The sequence below is a fragment of the Apodemus sylvaticus genome, chromosome 9 (assembly GCF_947179515.1).
Source record: "Apodemus sylvaticus chromosome 9, mApoSyl1.1, whole genome shotgun sequence".
NCBI lineage: Eukaryota > Metazoa > Chordata > Mammalia > Rodentia > Muridae > Apodemus > Apodemus sylvaticus.
In genome coordinates, this window is record NC_067480.1 from 48,353,797 (window position 1) to 48,372,877 (window position 19,081).

At 42.1% G+C, this 19,081-nt stretch overlaps 1 protein-coding gene across 4 annotated transcripts in view; it reads left to right on the forward strand.

Annotated features, from left to right (window-relative positions):
- Nucleotides 1–19,081, forward strand: part of Plekhm3 (pleckstrin homology domain containing M3) — a 168,459-nt gene that overhangs the window by 12,601 nt on the left and 136,777 nt on the right. For all 4 annotated transcript variants that reach the window (XM_052192009.1, XM_052192006.1, XM_052192007.1 and 1 more), the window contains one exon: nucleotides 5,450–6,296. In XM_052192009.1, the coding sequence (XP_052047969.1) occupies nucleotides 5,675–6,296 (622 nt within the window). In that variant the 5' untranslated portion in view covers nucleotides 5,450–5,674. The remainder of the gene's footprint in view (nucleotides 1–5,449; nucleotides 6,297–19,081) is intronic.

The following is a 19,081-nucleotide window of genomic DNA, read 5'->3' on the forward strand; positions in this document are numbered from 1 at the left end:
ACACTGTGTAGGAGGATGTGGGCTTTGAAAATGGAGCAGCTAAGTAACAAGGAGGTCCCTAGATGATTGTAGGAGTTCCACGGCCTGTGGCCTTGTGCCAGGTTGTGAGGAATAAGTAGCAACCCCCCTCTCCTTTCCTCTTCTTCCTCTGCTCTCTTCATCGCCTTTCTCTTTATCTATTTATTTCACTCATGTTTATTGGGATTTGAGTTTAGAGAATGTATTCAAAGAGACAGTGGTACCCAAACTGTGTATATAGTCTTAATTCCTATTGCATATGGGACAGGACCTCCCTTTACTATTCATCTGTCTTCTCTGACCTATGAGTTCATAGTTGAATTTTATTTGTTTCACATCTGTCAGTATGTCTCAGAATTTCTATGAGCATTTATTACTATCCAAATACTTTATATGAACCTAGTTGTTAAAGTGACTTATTTGCCTGAAGTAATTGTTAGAAGCTTACTGCTGAATAAGCTCACCCTTTCTAGTTCTTTCTGAACTCTGGCTGGCTGGTTCAACTCAAACTCCTCCCCAACTGACTGATTCAACCAGGCTTCCCTTGGCTTCTGCCTGAATTGCTCTGTGTGGCCTCATACTAATTTGGACAATATGTTTTAATCTTCTGGCTCCTTATTCTTTGGCTTCAATTACCAATCAACTGCAGTAACTCATGAAGGAATTAAATTCCACAGCACACAGGCACTCACTCACTCACTCACTCACTCACTCACTCACTCACAGGAGTCATAAGAGCTCAGAAATCTGCATGCTTCTGTCTTCTGAGTGCTGAGATTTAGGGTGTGTACCAGCATGCCCGGACCTAAATTTTTTTACTTGAAACTTGCTCTGTATAGTCTGGCCTTAAACTCCCAAGAGCTGCTTGCCTCTGGCTGCTGGGATTAAAGGTGTGTCATCCCAGCCAGATCACACAGGCCTAGATGGGCTCTGAATGTTCCCTTGCCAGAGCAGCCATGTTGCTGGATTAAAATTCCTCTACACTTAGTGCTCTTCTCACAACATAGCACTCGTTTTTTATTGGAGTTTGGATACAATGAGGCTGTTTTATGCTCACCTCAAGCCTTTAAAAACAGGACCCTGCCTGAGTTCCAAGCTGTGTGTCTCATCTGAAAGCTGCCGAGTTTCCTGATCTGCTTCTGGCCCGTCTGTTCTGTCAGTGTATTTATGTTGTCGTTGTGATAGACCACCATAAAAATTGACACACTTCATGGTTGGGGAGGGCACTTTTGCTGCTCAGGCTTTCTGGTGGCTCCGTTCCATTGTGTAACTCAGAACATTCCCAGTCAGCTCCAGCTTTAACCAAGTAGAGAGCGTGTGAGAGCCCTGAGTGCTGTCCGTCTGTCTACCACCCTTGTGGTCACCCTAGCTCTCATTTTATAAATCAGCAGCAGAAGCAGGCTATCTGCGCTGCCTGCAGTGCTTTGTTCTTCCCACTCCAGCACTCATTACCATCTGATGTGTCACCTGGAGGAAGGTAGCACCTTTGTCAGGCAGCCCTGGAGGTCAGCCATCCAGCCATCCTTCTTTGTGTAAGCCTCTATGTTATTACTCATACCTGCTTCCGCCTCTAGAGGAGGGCTGCCAGATTCCACCGCTTAATTAGCCTTGCCCAGTGAGCATGTAAACAGCAGATTTCCTTGTAAGAAAATAGCAGCACAGTGATTCTCCATCCTGTTACATCTTGATACATGCATGGGATTCTTTGGTTTAAGCTCTTGATTACCACGTTGACAAATGGGCCTCAATTTTTCTTCCTATATTCAATAGGAAAAATATTTCCGTTTATAGAAAAGGTATCCTGTAATTGGGGCTGGGGAGCTGGCTTAGCTGTTAAGAGTACTTGCTGGTCTTCCAGAGGACTGGGCTTTGGTTCCCAGCACCTACATGACAGCTTACAACCATTTGTAACTCTAGTCAGGCAATCCAGTGCTCTTTTCTGTCTTTGGGTATCAGATATCCATGTTTTAATCTTCTGGCTCCTTCTTATTCTTTGGCTTCAATTACCATTGAACTGCAGTAACTCACGAAGGAATTAAATTCCACGGCAAGCAGGCACTCACTCACTCACTCACTCACTCACTCACTCACTCAAAGGAGTGAGTAAATGTAAATATATACATATAAATATATATACATGTAAATATATACAGACAAAACACTCATATTTGTATAAAAAATAAAACTCTAAAAAAATCCTATAATTCACTGAATTTGAAAGACAAATAGTATTAAGTGTTGATTTTGAGTTTTGACTTGGCCTTCGTTGACCTGATGAGTCTTTCCAGGGACAGATTGGTAGCCTGTGACTGATGAAGGGTGAGGTCCAATGGAAGCTTCATGGAGGCTTGTGTTGTTAAAGGCATGCTGGAACAGCTCCCTAGTGAATGAGCTATGCAAAGCAATTTGATACCAGTGACTTTAATGGATCCAGGTGGCTGAGTAAGTAGATGGTTTGCCACAGGCCACCCAGCAAGTGTGTGATTGAACCAGATTTAGGACAGAGTTCTGATTAGCTGTTGACTTCCAACTTTGTGCTAAGGTTCACCACTCTGCAAGGACACACTGGAGTTCACTTGTCAGAGGAAGGGACACTTCATGTTTGACCTGTCTGCATATGTTTAGTTAATTCAAAACCAAATGAGGTAGGCCCTTAAGAGGTATTCAATAATAGAGACTGAAGTCTACTCAAAGCTAGTAAAGTGCAAGGAAAAGACAAATTCCAAAAAAGAGTAACTCTAAGAAAGGGATCCCCTAAAGATAACACTGTTTTGTATGGGAAGACAATGGGACCGTGGCTGGCTATCAGGTTCCTTAGAGCTTACAATGGAGTTTGAGAGAATGGCTGGTCACGCTAACACAATATGAGAGCCTGTGTAAATGGCAAAGGTTCTCTAGCTTTGACAGAAGCAGGAAGGACTAAAGCAGAAGGAGGTAGTGTGGGTGATGCAGATAGGCCTTGAAGGGCTACATGTATTAAACATGTATCTGAGTGCCTGTGTGTATGCATGTGTATGTGTGTGTGAAAGAGAGAGAGAGACAGACAGAGATAGACAAATCTTTGTAAAGATTTATTTATTTATTTATTTATTTATTTATTGTATATGAGTACACTGTAGTTGCCTTCAGACACACCAGAAGAGAGCATTGGATCCTATTATAGATGGTTGTGAGACACTATGTAGTTGCTGGGACCTCTGTAGAGCAGTCAGTGCTCTTAACCATTGAGCCATCTCTCCAGCCTGAGACTTTTATACACATGAGAAAAAAATGAGCATACATTCCTGGGCTCCTAGAGTTTATTTTGATGGAAAGAAGAAACACTAGCATTAAATCAGAAAGGAAATTAAATGAAAATATTAAAATATGTCAGTTATTTAAGGCAAAGGTGATTAAGGTTTATTCAGACATGTAGGCCCTAGTAATGACACACACTTCTGGCATGACATGATAACAATGGCCCTTCCATTTTGTGTTATTCCTTTTTAACATGTAGCTTTGGTTTAATCATAAAGAAATATCAGAACAAACAAACAAAAAGCCCACCTAAAGGAGGTGAGAGACAGCTCAGCTGGTAAGGTGAATGCTGTACAGTGCGAGGGCCCGAGTTTGGACCCTAGCATGTGCTGGCAGGATTTAAAGATGGCTTTTTCAGCTTTGTAAAGCTCTGGGTTTGATCCTTAGTAAACTCTCTCTCTCTCTCTCTCTCTCTCTCTCTCTCTCTCTCTCTCACACACACACACACACACACACACACACACACACACACACCAGAATTCAAGAGACTGAGGCTTAACTTGAGACTCAGAATAAACAAACCTAAACCCTGTTTGCAGCTAGAAATATTGGAAACATTGTATGAAGTTCTATGCAGTACATATTCAAACATATAGAAGTCGTCAAGTTCGTAGTTCCCACCTCTTCATTAGAGAAGCTAAGCACAGTTTCTATGATCTGTATACACCACTGATAGAGCTAGAGGAAAGATTTTGGTTTGTGGTAGGGTTCAGTTGGCAGAGTGTTTGCTTGGCATGCTCAAAGCCCTGGGTTTGATCCCCAGCACTCCCTAGAATCAAGTGGGGTACTGAATACCTGCAGTCCCAGTGTTGGGAGGTGGAGGCTGCAGACTCAACAGTCAGGGCATTTCAGTTTAGTGGGGTTGAGGGCAGCTTGGTAACATTTGTGTGTATTAGTTTAATTTACATATATTAAGCAACATAGTTCAGTGCTATTGGTTTAAATATATTGGTTTAGTGACCTAGCAGCTGAAAATTAATTGATTAGTCATAAAGTTTTTGGAAAAAAAAAAGCATGCCCCTCTGTCTTTTCAGTGACATATTACTAATTGATAGTTTTACCTACTTATAAGCAGTAAAAAAGGAAAAAAAATATTGCCTAATTTTATCCCATCTTCTATTAAAGACACACAGGTATATGTAGAAGTCACATAGAAGTAGAGGGCACTTGAAATGCAGCCAATGTGACTGAATTTAAATAGCCATATATGGCTGCTGTTTACTGTGTTGGACTATATCATACTGAAGGTCTGTTCTGACTGTAGCTTACCATGGAGGGCTAGCATTTTCCAGAGAGAGTGGGTTAGTGCTCAGGTAGCATTCTTTCTGCTCAGGTCAAGCCATGAGGTTTGGTACCTCAGGCCCAGAGGGAAGAAGTGATGATGTAAAGCCTGCTGCCTGGGCCATGTTTTTGCCATAGGCGTTTGTCTGGATCCCCATTCAGTCATGGGTCAGAGTCCCTTGGCCTTTAGTCAGTCCTAGGCAGTACAGCCTCCTGTACTCTGAGGCCAACATCGAAGCCAGGGAGTTTGGCATTTGAAACCGGTTTCCGGGAAAACTGGAGAATTCTGACGGTAAGACTTATCATTAGGCTTCATTTGTTATAACCCAAGGAAGCGCAAGCAGTGGTGTTAACATTCAGGTTTAGTCAAAGGACAGTCTCCCTTTCTGCTCCTCCTGCACCTTCACAGCCAACGGACCGTGAGTGATTTTGTGTTGTGAAAGCATTCATGACTTTTAGGTCGATTGCAATATAGGCCCAGGTACAGAATCCCTGGTGACTTTTGCTTACTATTTTAGGTCAACAGATCAGAGGTTTTCGCCATGGCAGTCTTTTTACCGAGGCTCTCAAAGGCTTCTCTGTGAATCAAAGCTCTTGGCCTTATTTCCCATTATCAGGTGCTCCACGCTGCTCTACTTAAGTTCTCATACAAAATAAAGAGTCATGTGTATTCCTGATACACAATAGGAGGTTTGGATAGGTAGTGCTGTACGCCTTTGTGCATGGCTGCCATAGAAAGGGCATGAAAATGGGAATGTGATTGGCAGACCTGTGCACCACAGAGCACAGTAAACCACCTGTGCACCGCAGAGCACAGTAAGCCGTGTACCAATGTTGTCTTGTTTTCTTCCAGGAAATTGAGGCTTGGCGATACAGTGCTTTGGCAAACACTGCCCTGCTGTCTTCACTGAGATCTCTAAGAACAAGCTCTCCGTACTCCTGTGCTTGGATTTCTCTAGGCAGTTGGATGAAGATTGCATCCTCTTGTTTCCACAGTCGCATTGCTGGACCACCTCTCCATTGGCTGATTGTTCACAACACCTCTCCTGAAGCTGTTTAGAAGCTTGGGCGCCGTGTCATGGAAGCCCTGGAAGTAGATGACATCAGCCCTGCCTTAGAGGTTACTGAGGATTTCTTTAGTACTTTTGACAGTAAGCTGGAAAAGGCTGTGCAGCAAGCAGAGGTCTATGGGATCCAGGAAGTCCCTGAACTGGTGGGGCATGAGGTACTCAGTAACATAACAGACAATGGTGCTTTAAGAAGTGTTGCTTCCCTGGGCAAGGGGACAATGATTTGGGACCACTGTAAGAGCAGGCTTCTAGAAACCAAAGCTCAAAATGTCTTCCCTGCCAAAGAACAGCTTATGGTCCAGAGAGGGACAGCCCCAGATAATCTTTCCTGGATGGAACAAAAGGAAGCATCAACCTTCAACTTTTTCAACATCTGTCAACATCGGAGGGACAGACCTCGTTCTGTGAATGACTTATTGGATGAGACCACGACTTTCAAGCCTGGCCATGCTCGGTCCAGGTCCGACGTCACCCATGTGGACTGGCGGGTAGTCCTGAGCACCATGCCTTTGCAGCAGCAGCAGCAACAGCAGCAGCAGCAGCAGGCGTCCCTTCAAGGCCCTCACTTTCCCAGGCCATCTTTTCTGTTGTCCTCACCCAATAAGGTAGAAGATGCTCAAGGAAATGCAGGTATGTCTTACCTCAGGCTTCTGACGAACGGCTATTGATTTCCTCTTTGTTCCCTTACATCTGCTGACTCTCCAGTACCCACAGATGGCTTTTCTTTCTCTCATACTTTAGTATCTTTGCTTCAAATCAGCTCTCTTTTTATTTTCTGAAGAAGTATTTAGTGAAATTATGGCTATGGTTAAGTTTCCCTTTCTAATCTTGTATGTTAAAATATTCTTACACCTAAAATATTCTTACACCTAAAATAGAGGAAGCAGTGTTTCCTCTGAACACTGCTTGATGCTGCTTATTTATATCACGTGTTTATTAAATCACACATTGAACTTTATTATTGGTGTGTGTGTGTGTGTGTGTGTGTGTGTGTGTGTGTGTGTGTGTGTGTGTGGACACACTGTCCTGCAGAACTTTTCATCTGGCTGAAGGCATCAGGCATCAATGAGGTTTCAGAAACTTACTCAGAATGAGGGACAGTAAATGTCTAATGGAAATGTTTCTTACTCCATACACTCCTGGGTGGCAGTGACACTAAGGATGTAGGAAAAAGAAGGCGCCATGGTCCGGCTGCTCAGAAAAAGCTCAAAGACATGAAGTTAGCTAGTCCTTGAAGGATGTGGAAATTCATGAAAAAAAATCATAGAAGATGATAGTCAAAATCAGAGAGTGAACAAAGGTGAAATGGGTAAGGTGTAGCACACTTGAAGAACACCTGCTTAGCACGAAAGGCCTGAGTTCAGTCCCAGCCTGGGGGCAAACCACAATGAGGATGCAGTGGAGAGTGAGTATTACCTGAGACAAGATAGCCTTTGGAATGTAGATTACAGCAGTGCAGGTTTCTGTTCACTGTGTGCCACATTTCACATACAACACAGTCGCCCTTTAAGACACTTGTTGCCTGCCATACCCACAACTTGCCACGTCTTCCCTTCTAGACCAGTAGTTCTCAATATTCCTAATGCCATGACCCTTCCATATAGTTCCTTATGTTGTGACCCCTAACCATAAAAAATTGTAGTTCCTGGCTAGTGAGATGGCTCAGTGGTTAAGAACACTGACTGCTCTTCCAGAGGTCATGAGTTCAAATCCCAGCAACCACAGGGTGGCTCACAACCATGAGAAACAAAAATCAAGAACTTATGGGCCAGAGTGAACGTGGGTCAGAGCTATTGGGGCCTGGAGTGAGCGGGGGCTGGAGCAAGAGGGAGAAAGGGAAGGGGGAAAAAGGAAAAAAAAATTGTAGTTGCTACTTCAGAACTGTAATTTTGTTACTGCTATGAATTATAATGTAAATACCTGATATGGAGGATATCTGATATACAACTCCCAAAGGGGTCATGGTCCACAGGTTGAGAATTGCTGTTCTAGACTCTCACAGAAAAACTAGCAGGGTTATTTTTTAATTATTATTATTTTCTATATTCTTTGTTTATATTCCAAATGATTTTCCCTTTCTGGGTTCCTCCCTCCCCATAAGTCCTATAAGCCCTCTTCCCTCCTCCCGTTCTCCAATCAACCCCCTCCCACTTCTCTGTCCTAGTAATCCCCTATAATGCTGTATCAAGCCTTTCCAGGACCAGGGCCCTCTACTTTCTTCTTCTTGGGAATGATTTAGTATGTGAGTTGAGTCTTGGGTATTCAGAGCTTCTGGGCTAATATCCACTTATCAGTGACTGCATTCCATGTGTGTTCTTTTGTGATTGGGTTACCTCACTTAGGATGATTTTTTTCCAGATCTAACCATTTGCCTAAGAATTTCATGAATTCATTGTTTTTAATTGCTGAGTAGTATTCCATTGTGTAAATATACCACATTTTCTGTATCCATTCCTCCATTGAGGGACATCTGGGTTCTTTCCAGCTTCTGGCTATTATAAATAAGGCTGCTATGAACATAGTGGAGCATGTATCCTTATTGCATGCCGGGGAATCCTCTGGGTATATGCCCAGGAGAGGTATAGCAGGGTCCTCCGAAAGTGTCATGCCCAGTTTTCTGAGGAACCGCCAGACTGATTTCCAGAGTGGTTGTACCATCTTGCAATCCCACCAGCAGTGGAGGAGTGTTCCTCTTTCTCCACATCCTCACCAATACCTGCTGTCTCCTGAGTTTTTAATCTTAGCCATTCTGACTGGTGTGAGGTGAAATCTCAGGGTTGTTTTGATTTGCATTTCCCTAATGACTAATGATGTTGAATATTTCTTAAGGTGCTTCTCATCCATCTGAAGTTTTTCAGGTGAAAATTCTTTGTTTAGCTCTGTACCCCATTTTTAAATAGGGTTATTTGGTTTTCTGGGGTCTAACTTCTTGAGTTCTTTGTATATATTGGATATTAGCCCTCTGTCGGATATAGGGTTGATGAAGATCTTCCCCCAATTTGTTGGTTGCTGTTTTGTCCTTTTGAAGGTGTCCTTTACCTTACAGAAACTTTGTAATTTTATGAGGTCCCATTTGTCAATTCTTGATCTTAGAGGATAAACTATTAGTGTTCTGTTCAGGAACTTTACCCTTGTGCCCATGTCCTTAAGGGTCTTCCCCAGTTTCTTTTCTATTAGTTTCAGTGTGTCTGGTTTTATGTGGAGGTCCTTGATCCACTTGGAGTTGAGCTTAGTATAAGGAGATAAGAATGGATCAATTCACATTCTTCTGCATGTTGCCCTCCAATTGAACCAGCACCATTTGTTGAAAAGGTTATCTTTTTTTCCCACTGGATGTTTTCAGCTCTTTTGCTGAAGATCAAGCCACCATAGGTGTGTGGGTCCATTTCTGGGTCTTCAATCCTATTCCATTAATCCACCTGCCTATCACTGTACCAATACCATGCAGTTTTCAACACTATTGCTCTGTAGTACTGCTTGAGATGAGGAATACTGATTCCCCCAGAAGTTCTTTTACTGTTGAGAACAGTTTTAGCTATCCTGGATTTTTTGTTATTCCAGATGAATTTGAGAATTGCTCTTTCTAACTCTATGAAGAACTGAGTTGGGATTTTGATGGGGATTGCATTGAATCTGTATATTGCTTTTGGCAAGATGGCCATTTTAACTATATTAATCCTGCTAATCCATGAGCATGGAAGATTTTTCCATTTTCTGAGGTCTTCTTCAATTTCCTTCTTCAGAGACCTGAAGTTCTTGTCATACAGATCTTTTACTTGTTTGGTTAGAGTCACCCCAAGGTACTTTATACTGTTTGTGGCTATTGTGAAGGGGGTCATGTCCCTAATTTCTTTCTCAGCCTGCTTATCTTTTAAAGGCTACTGATTTGCTGAGCTGATTTTATAACCAGCCACTTTGCTGAAGTTGTTTATCAGCTGTAGGAGTTCTCTGGTGGAGTTTTTTTGGGTCACTTAAGTAGACTATCATATCATCTGCAAATAGTGATAGTCTGACTTCTTCCTTTCCAATTTGTATCCCTTTGACCTCCTTATGTTGTATAATTGTTCTAGCTAGAACCTCAAGTACTATATTGAAAAGATATGGAGAGAGGGGGCAGCCTTGTCTAGTCCCTGATTTTAGTGGTATTGCTTCAAGTTTCTCTCCATTTAGTTTGATGTTGGCTACCAGTTTACTGTATATTGCTTTTACTATGTTTAGGTATAGGCCTTGAATTCCTGTTCTTTCCAAGACTTTTAGCATGAAAGGATGCTGAATTTTGTCAAATGCTTCTTCAGCATCTAATGAAATGACCATGTGGTTTTTTCTTTGAGTTTGTTTATGTAGTGGATTGTATTGATGGATTTCTGTATATTGAACCATCCCTGCATCCCTGGGATAAAGCCTACTTGATCATGGTGAATGATCGTTTTGATGTGTTCTTGGATTCGGTTGGCAAGCATTTTATTGCGTATTTTTGCAACAATGTTCCTAAAGGAAATTGGTCCAAAGTTCTCTTTCTTTGTTGGATCTTTGTGTGGTTTTGGTATCAGCATAATTGTGGCTCTGGAATTGGGTAGTGTTTCTTCTGTTTCTATTTTGTAGAATAGTTTGAAGAGTATTGGTGTTCGGTCTTCTTTGAAGGTCTGATAGAATTCTGCACTAAAACCATCTGGTCTTTTTTTTTTTGTTTTTTTTTTTTTTTTTTTTGGTTGTAAGACTTTTTATGACCCCCTTCTATTTCTTTAGGGGTTATGGGACTGTTTTGATGATCTATTTGATCCTGATTTAATTTTGGTATTTGGTATCTGTCTAGGAAATTGCCCATTTCCTCCAGATTCTCCAGTTGTGTTGAGTATAGGTTTCTGTAGTAGGATCTGATGATTTTTTGAATTTCCTCAGTTTCTGTTGTTATATCTCCCTTTTCATTTCTAATTTTGTTAATTTGGATACTGTCTCTGTGCCCTTTGGTTAGTCTGGCTAAGGGTTTATCTAGTGTTGACTTTCTCAAAGAACCAGCTCCTGGTTTTGTTGATTCTTTGTATGGTTCTCTTTGTCTCCACTTGATTGATTTCAGCCCTGAGTAACAGAGTCATAATATAGATGCAGAAGGAAAGGTGAGTTTCCTTATAAATCCAGGACGTGGTGACTGATTAGATACTAGGGAGACAACACACCACTGTGATCCCTGGGCCTGGAAGAATTGATAGCTTTGTATTGAACTGTTACATTCATATAATAGGTAAAATCTTTAGCAAATAACCACAGTAGATATCTGTTAGAATTCACATGGAATTTTGTCAGTAAATCACCATAACCATTTGTAGATCTAGGCAGGACCCAGATGAAGAGGCTATCTTCTGAGTATAAATCTAAGAACTGGGTATCCTTGAGTTCTCTGATGCACTGGTCTTTCCCTTCGAGTACCCGGCAAGCCGTGGTTGTTACTCTGTTTTTACTTTACATATTTTTTATCCAAGATAGGGTTTCTTTGTGTACCACTGGCTGTCCTGGAACTCTCTCTGTCTGCCAGGGTAGCCTTGAACTCAGAGAGATTTGCCTGAGTGCTGTGTTTAAAGGCATGCACCACCACTCCTGGCTTGTGATTTAAAATTCTGAACGCTAATTTATAGTGAAATATAAATAAAATTTTAAAAGGATACCAGCTTTGTGGTATTAAATAACACATCTTAGCCATGCTTGGTTGTTGTAACAGGAGTAGGCACACTTGGGGAAACATGGTGGTCATCTCACACCTTCTCTTTCTGACAAGCTCTGGGGAGCAGGTAAGATGTGTCATGATTATCTTACCATGTGAAGAGCAGGGCCCAGCAAGGGCCTGGTGCTGAGGCTGGGAGTAGAAATGCATTCTAGATTTGTGGCTGATTACCTATTCTGAACAGTATACAGTACTCTTCTAGGTGCATACCGAGAGTTCATGGGAATTGTCCCTATGGATTTGTAGGCACAGAAGTCAGCCAGTCTGTTCCTGAGGTCAGGGCTGACTCTCAGGGCAAGTTCCTAGTGGCAGAGCCACCCACAGCACAACAGGGAAGGCAGTGAGGTCTTAGCTGACCCTTGGGGTCTTGACATAGATTTTTCACTGTCTTCTTTTAGAAGCTTATGAATGTGTTCTGGAGACTACATTGCCTCAGACATAGGCAGTCCAGGGCTGACTTTCAAAAGGAATGTTAGCTGATCTAGTGAAGAAAGGATGTTTCAGGGGGTCCAGGCATGGGATATAGCTTGAATTCAATTTCATGATTACAATGTGCATTATCTGAAAATGATTGGCTAATAATGTTGGGGGGGGGGTATGTCATAAAATGATAAACAGGAACAGACCTGAGGCACAGTGGCAACAATTATTCTAAAGAATTTCAGAGTATGTGGTAGAGTCCAAAGTTTCGTTAGGACCAGCATCTTTTTTTTTTTTTTTTTTTTTTTTTTTTTTTTTTTTTTTGGCTTTCTTTTGGTTTTTTGGATTTGGTTTTTTTGAGACAAGATTTCTCTGTATAGCCCTGGTTATCCTGGAACTCACTCTGTAAACCAGGCTGGCCTCGAACTCAGAAATCCGCCTGCCTCTGCCTCCCAAGTGCTGGGATTAAAGGCGTGCGCCACCCCCCCCCCACCCAGCTAAAGATATGCTCTTAATGAACACAGATGAATGTCTGTATCTAATGTTCATCCCCTCTGCGTCACTGTCACGTTACTTCCTGAGGAACAGGACACTCATAGGCATGAAGGAATTCCCCAGAGGATAAAGGAGGTAGAATCCTGCCATCACAGAATGAAGTCCAGACATGCACATCTTAAAGTAAAACATCTAATGACCATGTAGGTGTCAGATATGTTTTTAGATATGCGTAATAGATTGTATACACACACACTTACACCTATATCTGTTTTATAGGTTTTATGTATGTTCAATAGATTGTGTGCGCGCAACAATACACACACACACACACACACACACACACACACACACACACGTACATGGTAGATGAAGACACTACTGTCTATTCAGGTAAGACTTGGGAGTCATTTGCAAGCTCTGCTCCTGACTCACCATACAGATCTGGAAAAACCTTTTATTGTTTCTTTATAAACTTATCAAGATAGATTGAATTATCTTCACAGTCCTTCCTAGCCCTAAAACTGTGCTTGAATAGATTCTGACTCGTGGTGACGTGGGAATTAATTGCTGTATTCAGATCAATAATTAAAGATCATAACTGAGGCAAAAGGATGGTTAGGATTTTTTCACAAGTGAGAGATTTCTGTATAACTTACAAGTCTACTGCTGCATGAACTGCAGCAGTAACTTTTTAAATGAAAAAAAAAATTAAAGGAATCTTTTATATTCACTGTAGAGCCCCGAATCTCAACCAGCTACCAGAGTGGAACCTGCTCTCCTCCCTGGCTGTGTCACATTTTCATCTGCTGGGCAAGGGCAGTGGTCAGCTGGGCTTTTGTTTCTGTAGGTGCCGCTCTGGTGACCCGGCATGCTCCTGGGCCTGTGTTTTCTTGTTCTGAGTACTTTAGGAGAAGGTCTCAAGCAGAGATTTTCTTTACAGCTAGACAAGCCACTGCACTCTAGTCCTTTATCATCCTGAGCTTTATGCCACTGCTTCAGTTCTCTCCCCATCTCTCACTTAAAAAAAAAAAAAGACAAATTTGGGACTTGTGCTAAAATGACTCCTTTTTCAATTATGCTGTTTCTTAAAAGCCCTGGAGCCAGGAGAGATGGAAATATTCATGTGGGTTTAGAATTAGTGAGGTCACCAGGACACAGTGTCTTGCTGAATTTGTGGTTCACCCTCTCACAGATTAGTCAGTACAAAGAAGTTACTAAAATAGGTCACAGGAAGTTGATTGTGTATGGTCACAATTTCCACTGGTTAATGAGCCCACTTTGGCCATAGCAGCCATAGGAGACCCAGTGCGCCTCACTGACAGTCTGTATTCCAATTCTTAACACTGCTGTAAGAGACCCATGAAAATGGAGTGTTTGAGGGTCTTTGTGGGTGTTCTCTTAGTACAATTTATTCTCTTAGGACTAGAAAAACTGTGCTTATTAATTTTTGAAACTGCTAGAGTTACCTTTCTAAAGCACAGGTCTTTTGCGCGACTGTGTTCATAGAAACGAACTGTATGGGGCTAGAGAGATGGCTCAAGAGGTTCAGAGTACTGGTTGCTCTTGCAGAGGAACAGGCTCAGTTCCCAGCACCCGTTAGTGGTTTCCTGTAACTCCTGTTCCAGAAGATCTGATGCCTTGTCTGACCTGTACAGAGGCCATACACACACACACACACACACACAGTAAGCAGTCTTCACGTAAGCAAAGATTCATACAATAAAAATAAAAGTATAAAACTGAGACAAACAAATGGTGGCTCACTGTCACTTAAGCTGTGTGAACTTTATGAAGCATTCGGAATCTTTTCAGCCTCGTTACCTGTATTGTTTTCGACTGCAGCTTTTTGCCATTTTCAATGGACCCTGTGCTTCCCAGTCCCTGGCTTTTACCCAATCTGTGTCTTCATAATGGAGATTCTCCTTGTCTTTTTTGCTTTACATAAATCCTTCATTATCTTTCAAGGGACAACTCAAATTCCACATTGTCCCTCAGACTCTTCTTCCAGTTTTTTTCCTTCTTCTATACCCTGTTTTTTTCTTCCAAGCACACTTTATTCTGTTGTATATTACGTTACTTTCTATCAGTCTTTATCTTAGACCAGAAGCCCTTTAAAAATGTGAACCAAATTATAGAAAACTTTGTTCTGGACTAAGTATGAGTACATGGAAAGTTTAGTTCTGTGTATGTGTGTGAGAGAGAATATGTGTGAGTATATGTGAGTGTGTATGTATGTATGTATGTATGTATGTGTGTGTGTGAATGTGTGTGCATGTAGAGGCTAGAGAGCCCCATTAGATGTCTTCCTCTAGTACTCTTTCTGAGGTAGGGTTTCATTCTTACCCTGGCTCTTGCTCATTCTGCTGGACTAGCTAGCCAGCAAGCTCGGGAGACCAGCCCTTCTAGCTCAGGTTCCCCAGAGCTGGGGTGATAGGCACCTGCTGCCATGCCTGGCTATTTGTATGGTGCCAGGTCTTCATGCTTCTTCCATGACAAGTACTTTGCCAACTGAGAGATTGGTGAAGTGTGTGTGTGTGTGTGTGTGTGTGTGTCCCTTCTTAGGCTGCAGTCTGTGCATTAGCACTGAGGAAAATCGGGACAGGTAATGAATTGGTGTGCTCTTCCTTGGGACAGACTATTTGTCCTTCTCTCTGCATTCCTTAGTTGCCTGTGGGCTTGGGCTTTCTCTGTCCACTTCAGTGTGTCTGTTGTTCTTGTTCAGATCATGTTTAGGCAGTAATGTTGGCAAGACTATGGGTGTAGCTTCTGATATTACTAGTCTTAAAAACATACAAGCATGCTACACAGACTGAACAGGTTGTTGTTGTGTATACACATATATGAATGTAACAATAATTAATGAAAAAGAGGCCATGGATTTGAAAGACAGCAAGGAATGGTATAAGGGAAGTTTTGGAAGGATGAAAGGAAAAGAGGAATATAATTATAATCTCCAAAGTTAAAAGAAACAATTCAGATAAAATCAGGACAGAATAGCTATATTATTCCTCCTAAAATGAAGATGGCTTCTGTTCCTCCTCTTTACCTTTAGCTGTGTCAAGTTGAATAAAACTTGTTATTAATATTCATAGTAAGAGAGTTAATTTTGGATCGACTCCCCTGCTAAGTGTTCAACCATTATCTTCTTTCTTTTTTTTTTTTTTAAAGATTTATTTATTATTATATATAAGTACACTGTAGCTGTCTTTAGACACACCAGAAGAGGGCGTCAAATCTCATTACGGATGGTTGTGAGCCACCATGTGGCTGCTGGGACTGGAACTCAGGACCTCTGGAAGAGCAGTCAGTGCTCTTAACCACTGAGCCATCTCTCCAGCCCCATCTTATTTCATATTTACAGTAGTTTAATATAATGGGTAATGTTGACCTGATTCTACAAGTGGAAATGGAGACTTAGACAGGAGACCTGACACACAGCCATCTGGGTGAGACTGGGATCCAACTAGACAAAATCCTAGAGAGGACGTGTGACTACTCCATTACACTACCTCTTATCTCTAAAAAGTGTCTAGGACTCATTTGCTCCACCATAGATAAAACTGTTTGATCTAGATTGAAGTTCTAGCTATTCGAGTTCTGTCTCAACTTGCCCTCTTTGTAACCTAATCCTTGCCTAGTCAATTTGCTTCCTGGAACCTCTTTGCTGTCTTAAATCAGAATGTTTTCAAAAGCCAGTGAACTGTGGCGTAGCTTGTCATTGTAAGGCTATTAACTTTTTCTCCTTCTCAGTTACTGAGCACTTGGCTAATGCCAGGCCCCATGTGCATCAGTACTCAGCAAGAGTCCCAGAGAGGGGCAGTCCGGGGTTTTCTCTCTTTGCTCTTATCCTCGGTATGTTCATGATGTCTCTTTTCTCTGCTCTTTGGTGTCATATGGCTCCCGTCTTCCATGTCACCAAACTCAGAAGCAACAGACAACAGTTCTTTTGGGTCTCTTTCCCAGAGGTTCCTAATGGCACCCCAGGCTCAGATTGGGTAGCATGTCCAATCTCAAGGCAATTTCTAGTGAAGGACAATAGAGTATCGTAAGTGTTAAACAAATTGTGATTCTTATCCTGTGCTAGAGGAAAGGCCATGCATGCCCCCTGAGCATATACCTGATCAAAACTTGGATTCTTCTGGAGAAGCATTTCACAAGTTTTGTCTTAGTTGGAGTTGAGAGAGTAGAATTTTTAGGATTCCTTTTTGCTCTTATATTTCTATGATTCTCTAAGTTATACAAAGATGTAGTGATGGAATGCTGGTTGTCTTAAAGTCTAAGTAAGGGAGATTCTTTTAAGTTTATTTTCTTTAGATCATAGAAGCAGAGAGAAAGCTCACTTAATGACATAAAAATTTATATTTGGGATTGTTTGCTAGGTTAAAAAGTTAGATTTGTGATCTCCTAGTCAAGTTTACGTCAGAAAAGATAAGTTGACCAGGACTTGATTGTCTATGGCTACTACTGCTTACCGCAAAAATAACATATCCGGCTCATATTTTACTTAGAGCCTATGCAGGTGACCTGCCTTTTCCTCTAGGTTTATGAGGGCGAACAAACAAGATGCATTTTACTCCTTAGGAAGGCTCTTCTGTGTAACTGTAAAGAATATTATTTGATATTCATAATTATGAAATATTCATTCTTTGAAATTCATAATTTGATATGCACAATTATTTGATGCTGGCACCAAGTAATCTTTTCTGACAGAATAAGTTTATTAAGAAAAGTCTGTGGGGACAACAGCAGGATATACAAGAGGAAGTGAGGACCTAGTACCTCACCAGTATAGCAGGATCTAGTGTAGCAAAAGCCAGAGGCCTTGAGCCAGACCAGTGACTCACTGCAGTGAACATTGGCAAGTGAAGATGTGTGCACAAAAGGGACACTGCAGCTCCTACTACTAGGTTTTGGGTGTGTGTGTAATTATTTATTATTTTATTTTATTTTGGAGTGGAGGTCGAAAGGGAGGAGAGTGGGTACAGAAAGATGGGAAGATGAGTGGGATTGGGGTGTATGATATGAAATTTATGAAGAATCAATAAAAAGTTAAAAAATAAAAAGAAACTGAAGAAAAAAAAAAACCAGGAAGAGTGTGTGGGGGAGTGCGTCTGTGTTGTGCTGGGCAAAGCGTACTGGCCCCCTGGGGCCTGCACAGCCTGCTTCTTCTGCTTCCTGGGGAGTCAGCCTGAGTATAATCTCTACTTTTGTTTCTCCCCTGTACTGATATAAGGAGAGCAAAGCTTGAAATTAGTTCAAAGTCATTTCTCTACTCTCTGCCTTGAAAACTGTAACATGAAACGAATTCAAGGGTTGTCAGCTGTGTTTGGTGGGCTAAAATTGCAAAGTAAAGAGTAATGTTAGCGGTCTAGGAGGCCAGAGAAGTCCTCAGTGGGGAAGGAGTATTTTGCTGAGATCTGAGGGCCATCCACTAAGCTAAGGTGGTGAGAAACCCCACATAGAGGGGGTGGCCAGGGAACTGACGTGCACAGGAGAGCGGGGGCCCATGCTACAGAGGATATGCAGACCAGGTACACTGTCTTAGTGTAGTACGCTTCAAATCTCTTTTAAGACATTCAAAAATATACTGAGTATTGAGATTAGGATCCTTCACAGGTAGTCAGGAAGTTGGCAGGATCGGAGGGTAGGGATAGGACAGCCACCTTTCTAGTAGTCATTTGTGCCTACATAAGGGTCCACCAATTAGAATAGCACTCTTGGCTTTCATTTGCATGCTCCACCCTGGGAAGGAGGGGTGGCCTATTGGCAAATTTAGGAGAGGAACTAGGTAAGAGCCTCTCTCACAAGAAGTCCCAGTTCTGCTTCTGTCTGCTCCAGATCTGCTTCTGCGCGTCATCTGCCTTTCATGTGAGTCTCAGAAGGGGAGGCCTGTGGCTGCTGAGGGCTGCTTGTGATACTACCCTACAATCCTGGCGTCCTGTTTGCTACAAACCTAAATTGCATCCTCCAACCAGCTGATCATTTTACATTTTATCCGCTTGGGTCTGACGACCTTGCCAGGCTCAGTTGGTTTAAATCTTTGGAGAGGAGAAAGGATGCAGTTTCCTGGGTCTCCTCTTGCTTCATGGCACACATAATGGACTGATGGGTAAAAAGAACTAGAGGAGCCAGTTGTGCCCAACATCTCTGGAGGCTATGACAGGAGAAGCAGAGTTTGAAGTTAGCCTGACCCCGTCTTAAGAAAGGAAGGAAGAATAGATGGACGGAGTGGGAGGCCCTGCTAGCCTTTATCATGTGAGGAGATGACTTAAGTCAGACTGACTGTGGCAAAGAAAAGGAAGTGGGGCATGTGAACAGTAAAGAGGTTCAGCTTGGGGACAGATGGGAATATAAACCCATAAGGAAAGAAAGGCCCACCCACCATTTGAGTGTCGCTTCACTTCCTGTCTTCTCTCAATAACCAGTTCCACCCGGTCCAACATTGACACTACAAGACAGGACAGAATTTCTCAGATGGAGATCCTTCTTTGAACCCATTAGCTGAACTTGTTGAAAGGCTTTGAGCACTTTGGACTAGACAGCATGGACTCTCAGACCCATTTCCTCTTTTCTGTGGGCAGATTACAGCACAGTTGTGTGGTGATACGTTGTGCGGATACTGGTAGAGACAGCCCCTGGGACATGGGAGAAAGACATCAGGATGGCTTTCCTTGGAGGAGAGAATTCTGGACAGAAAATACAGCAAGGTGCTGTGATAGAGGAGGGCTGAGAACGAATGGTTCTCTGATTTGAGTAAGGTGTAGTCTCACTAGGGAGCTGA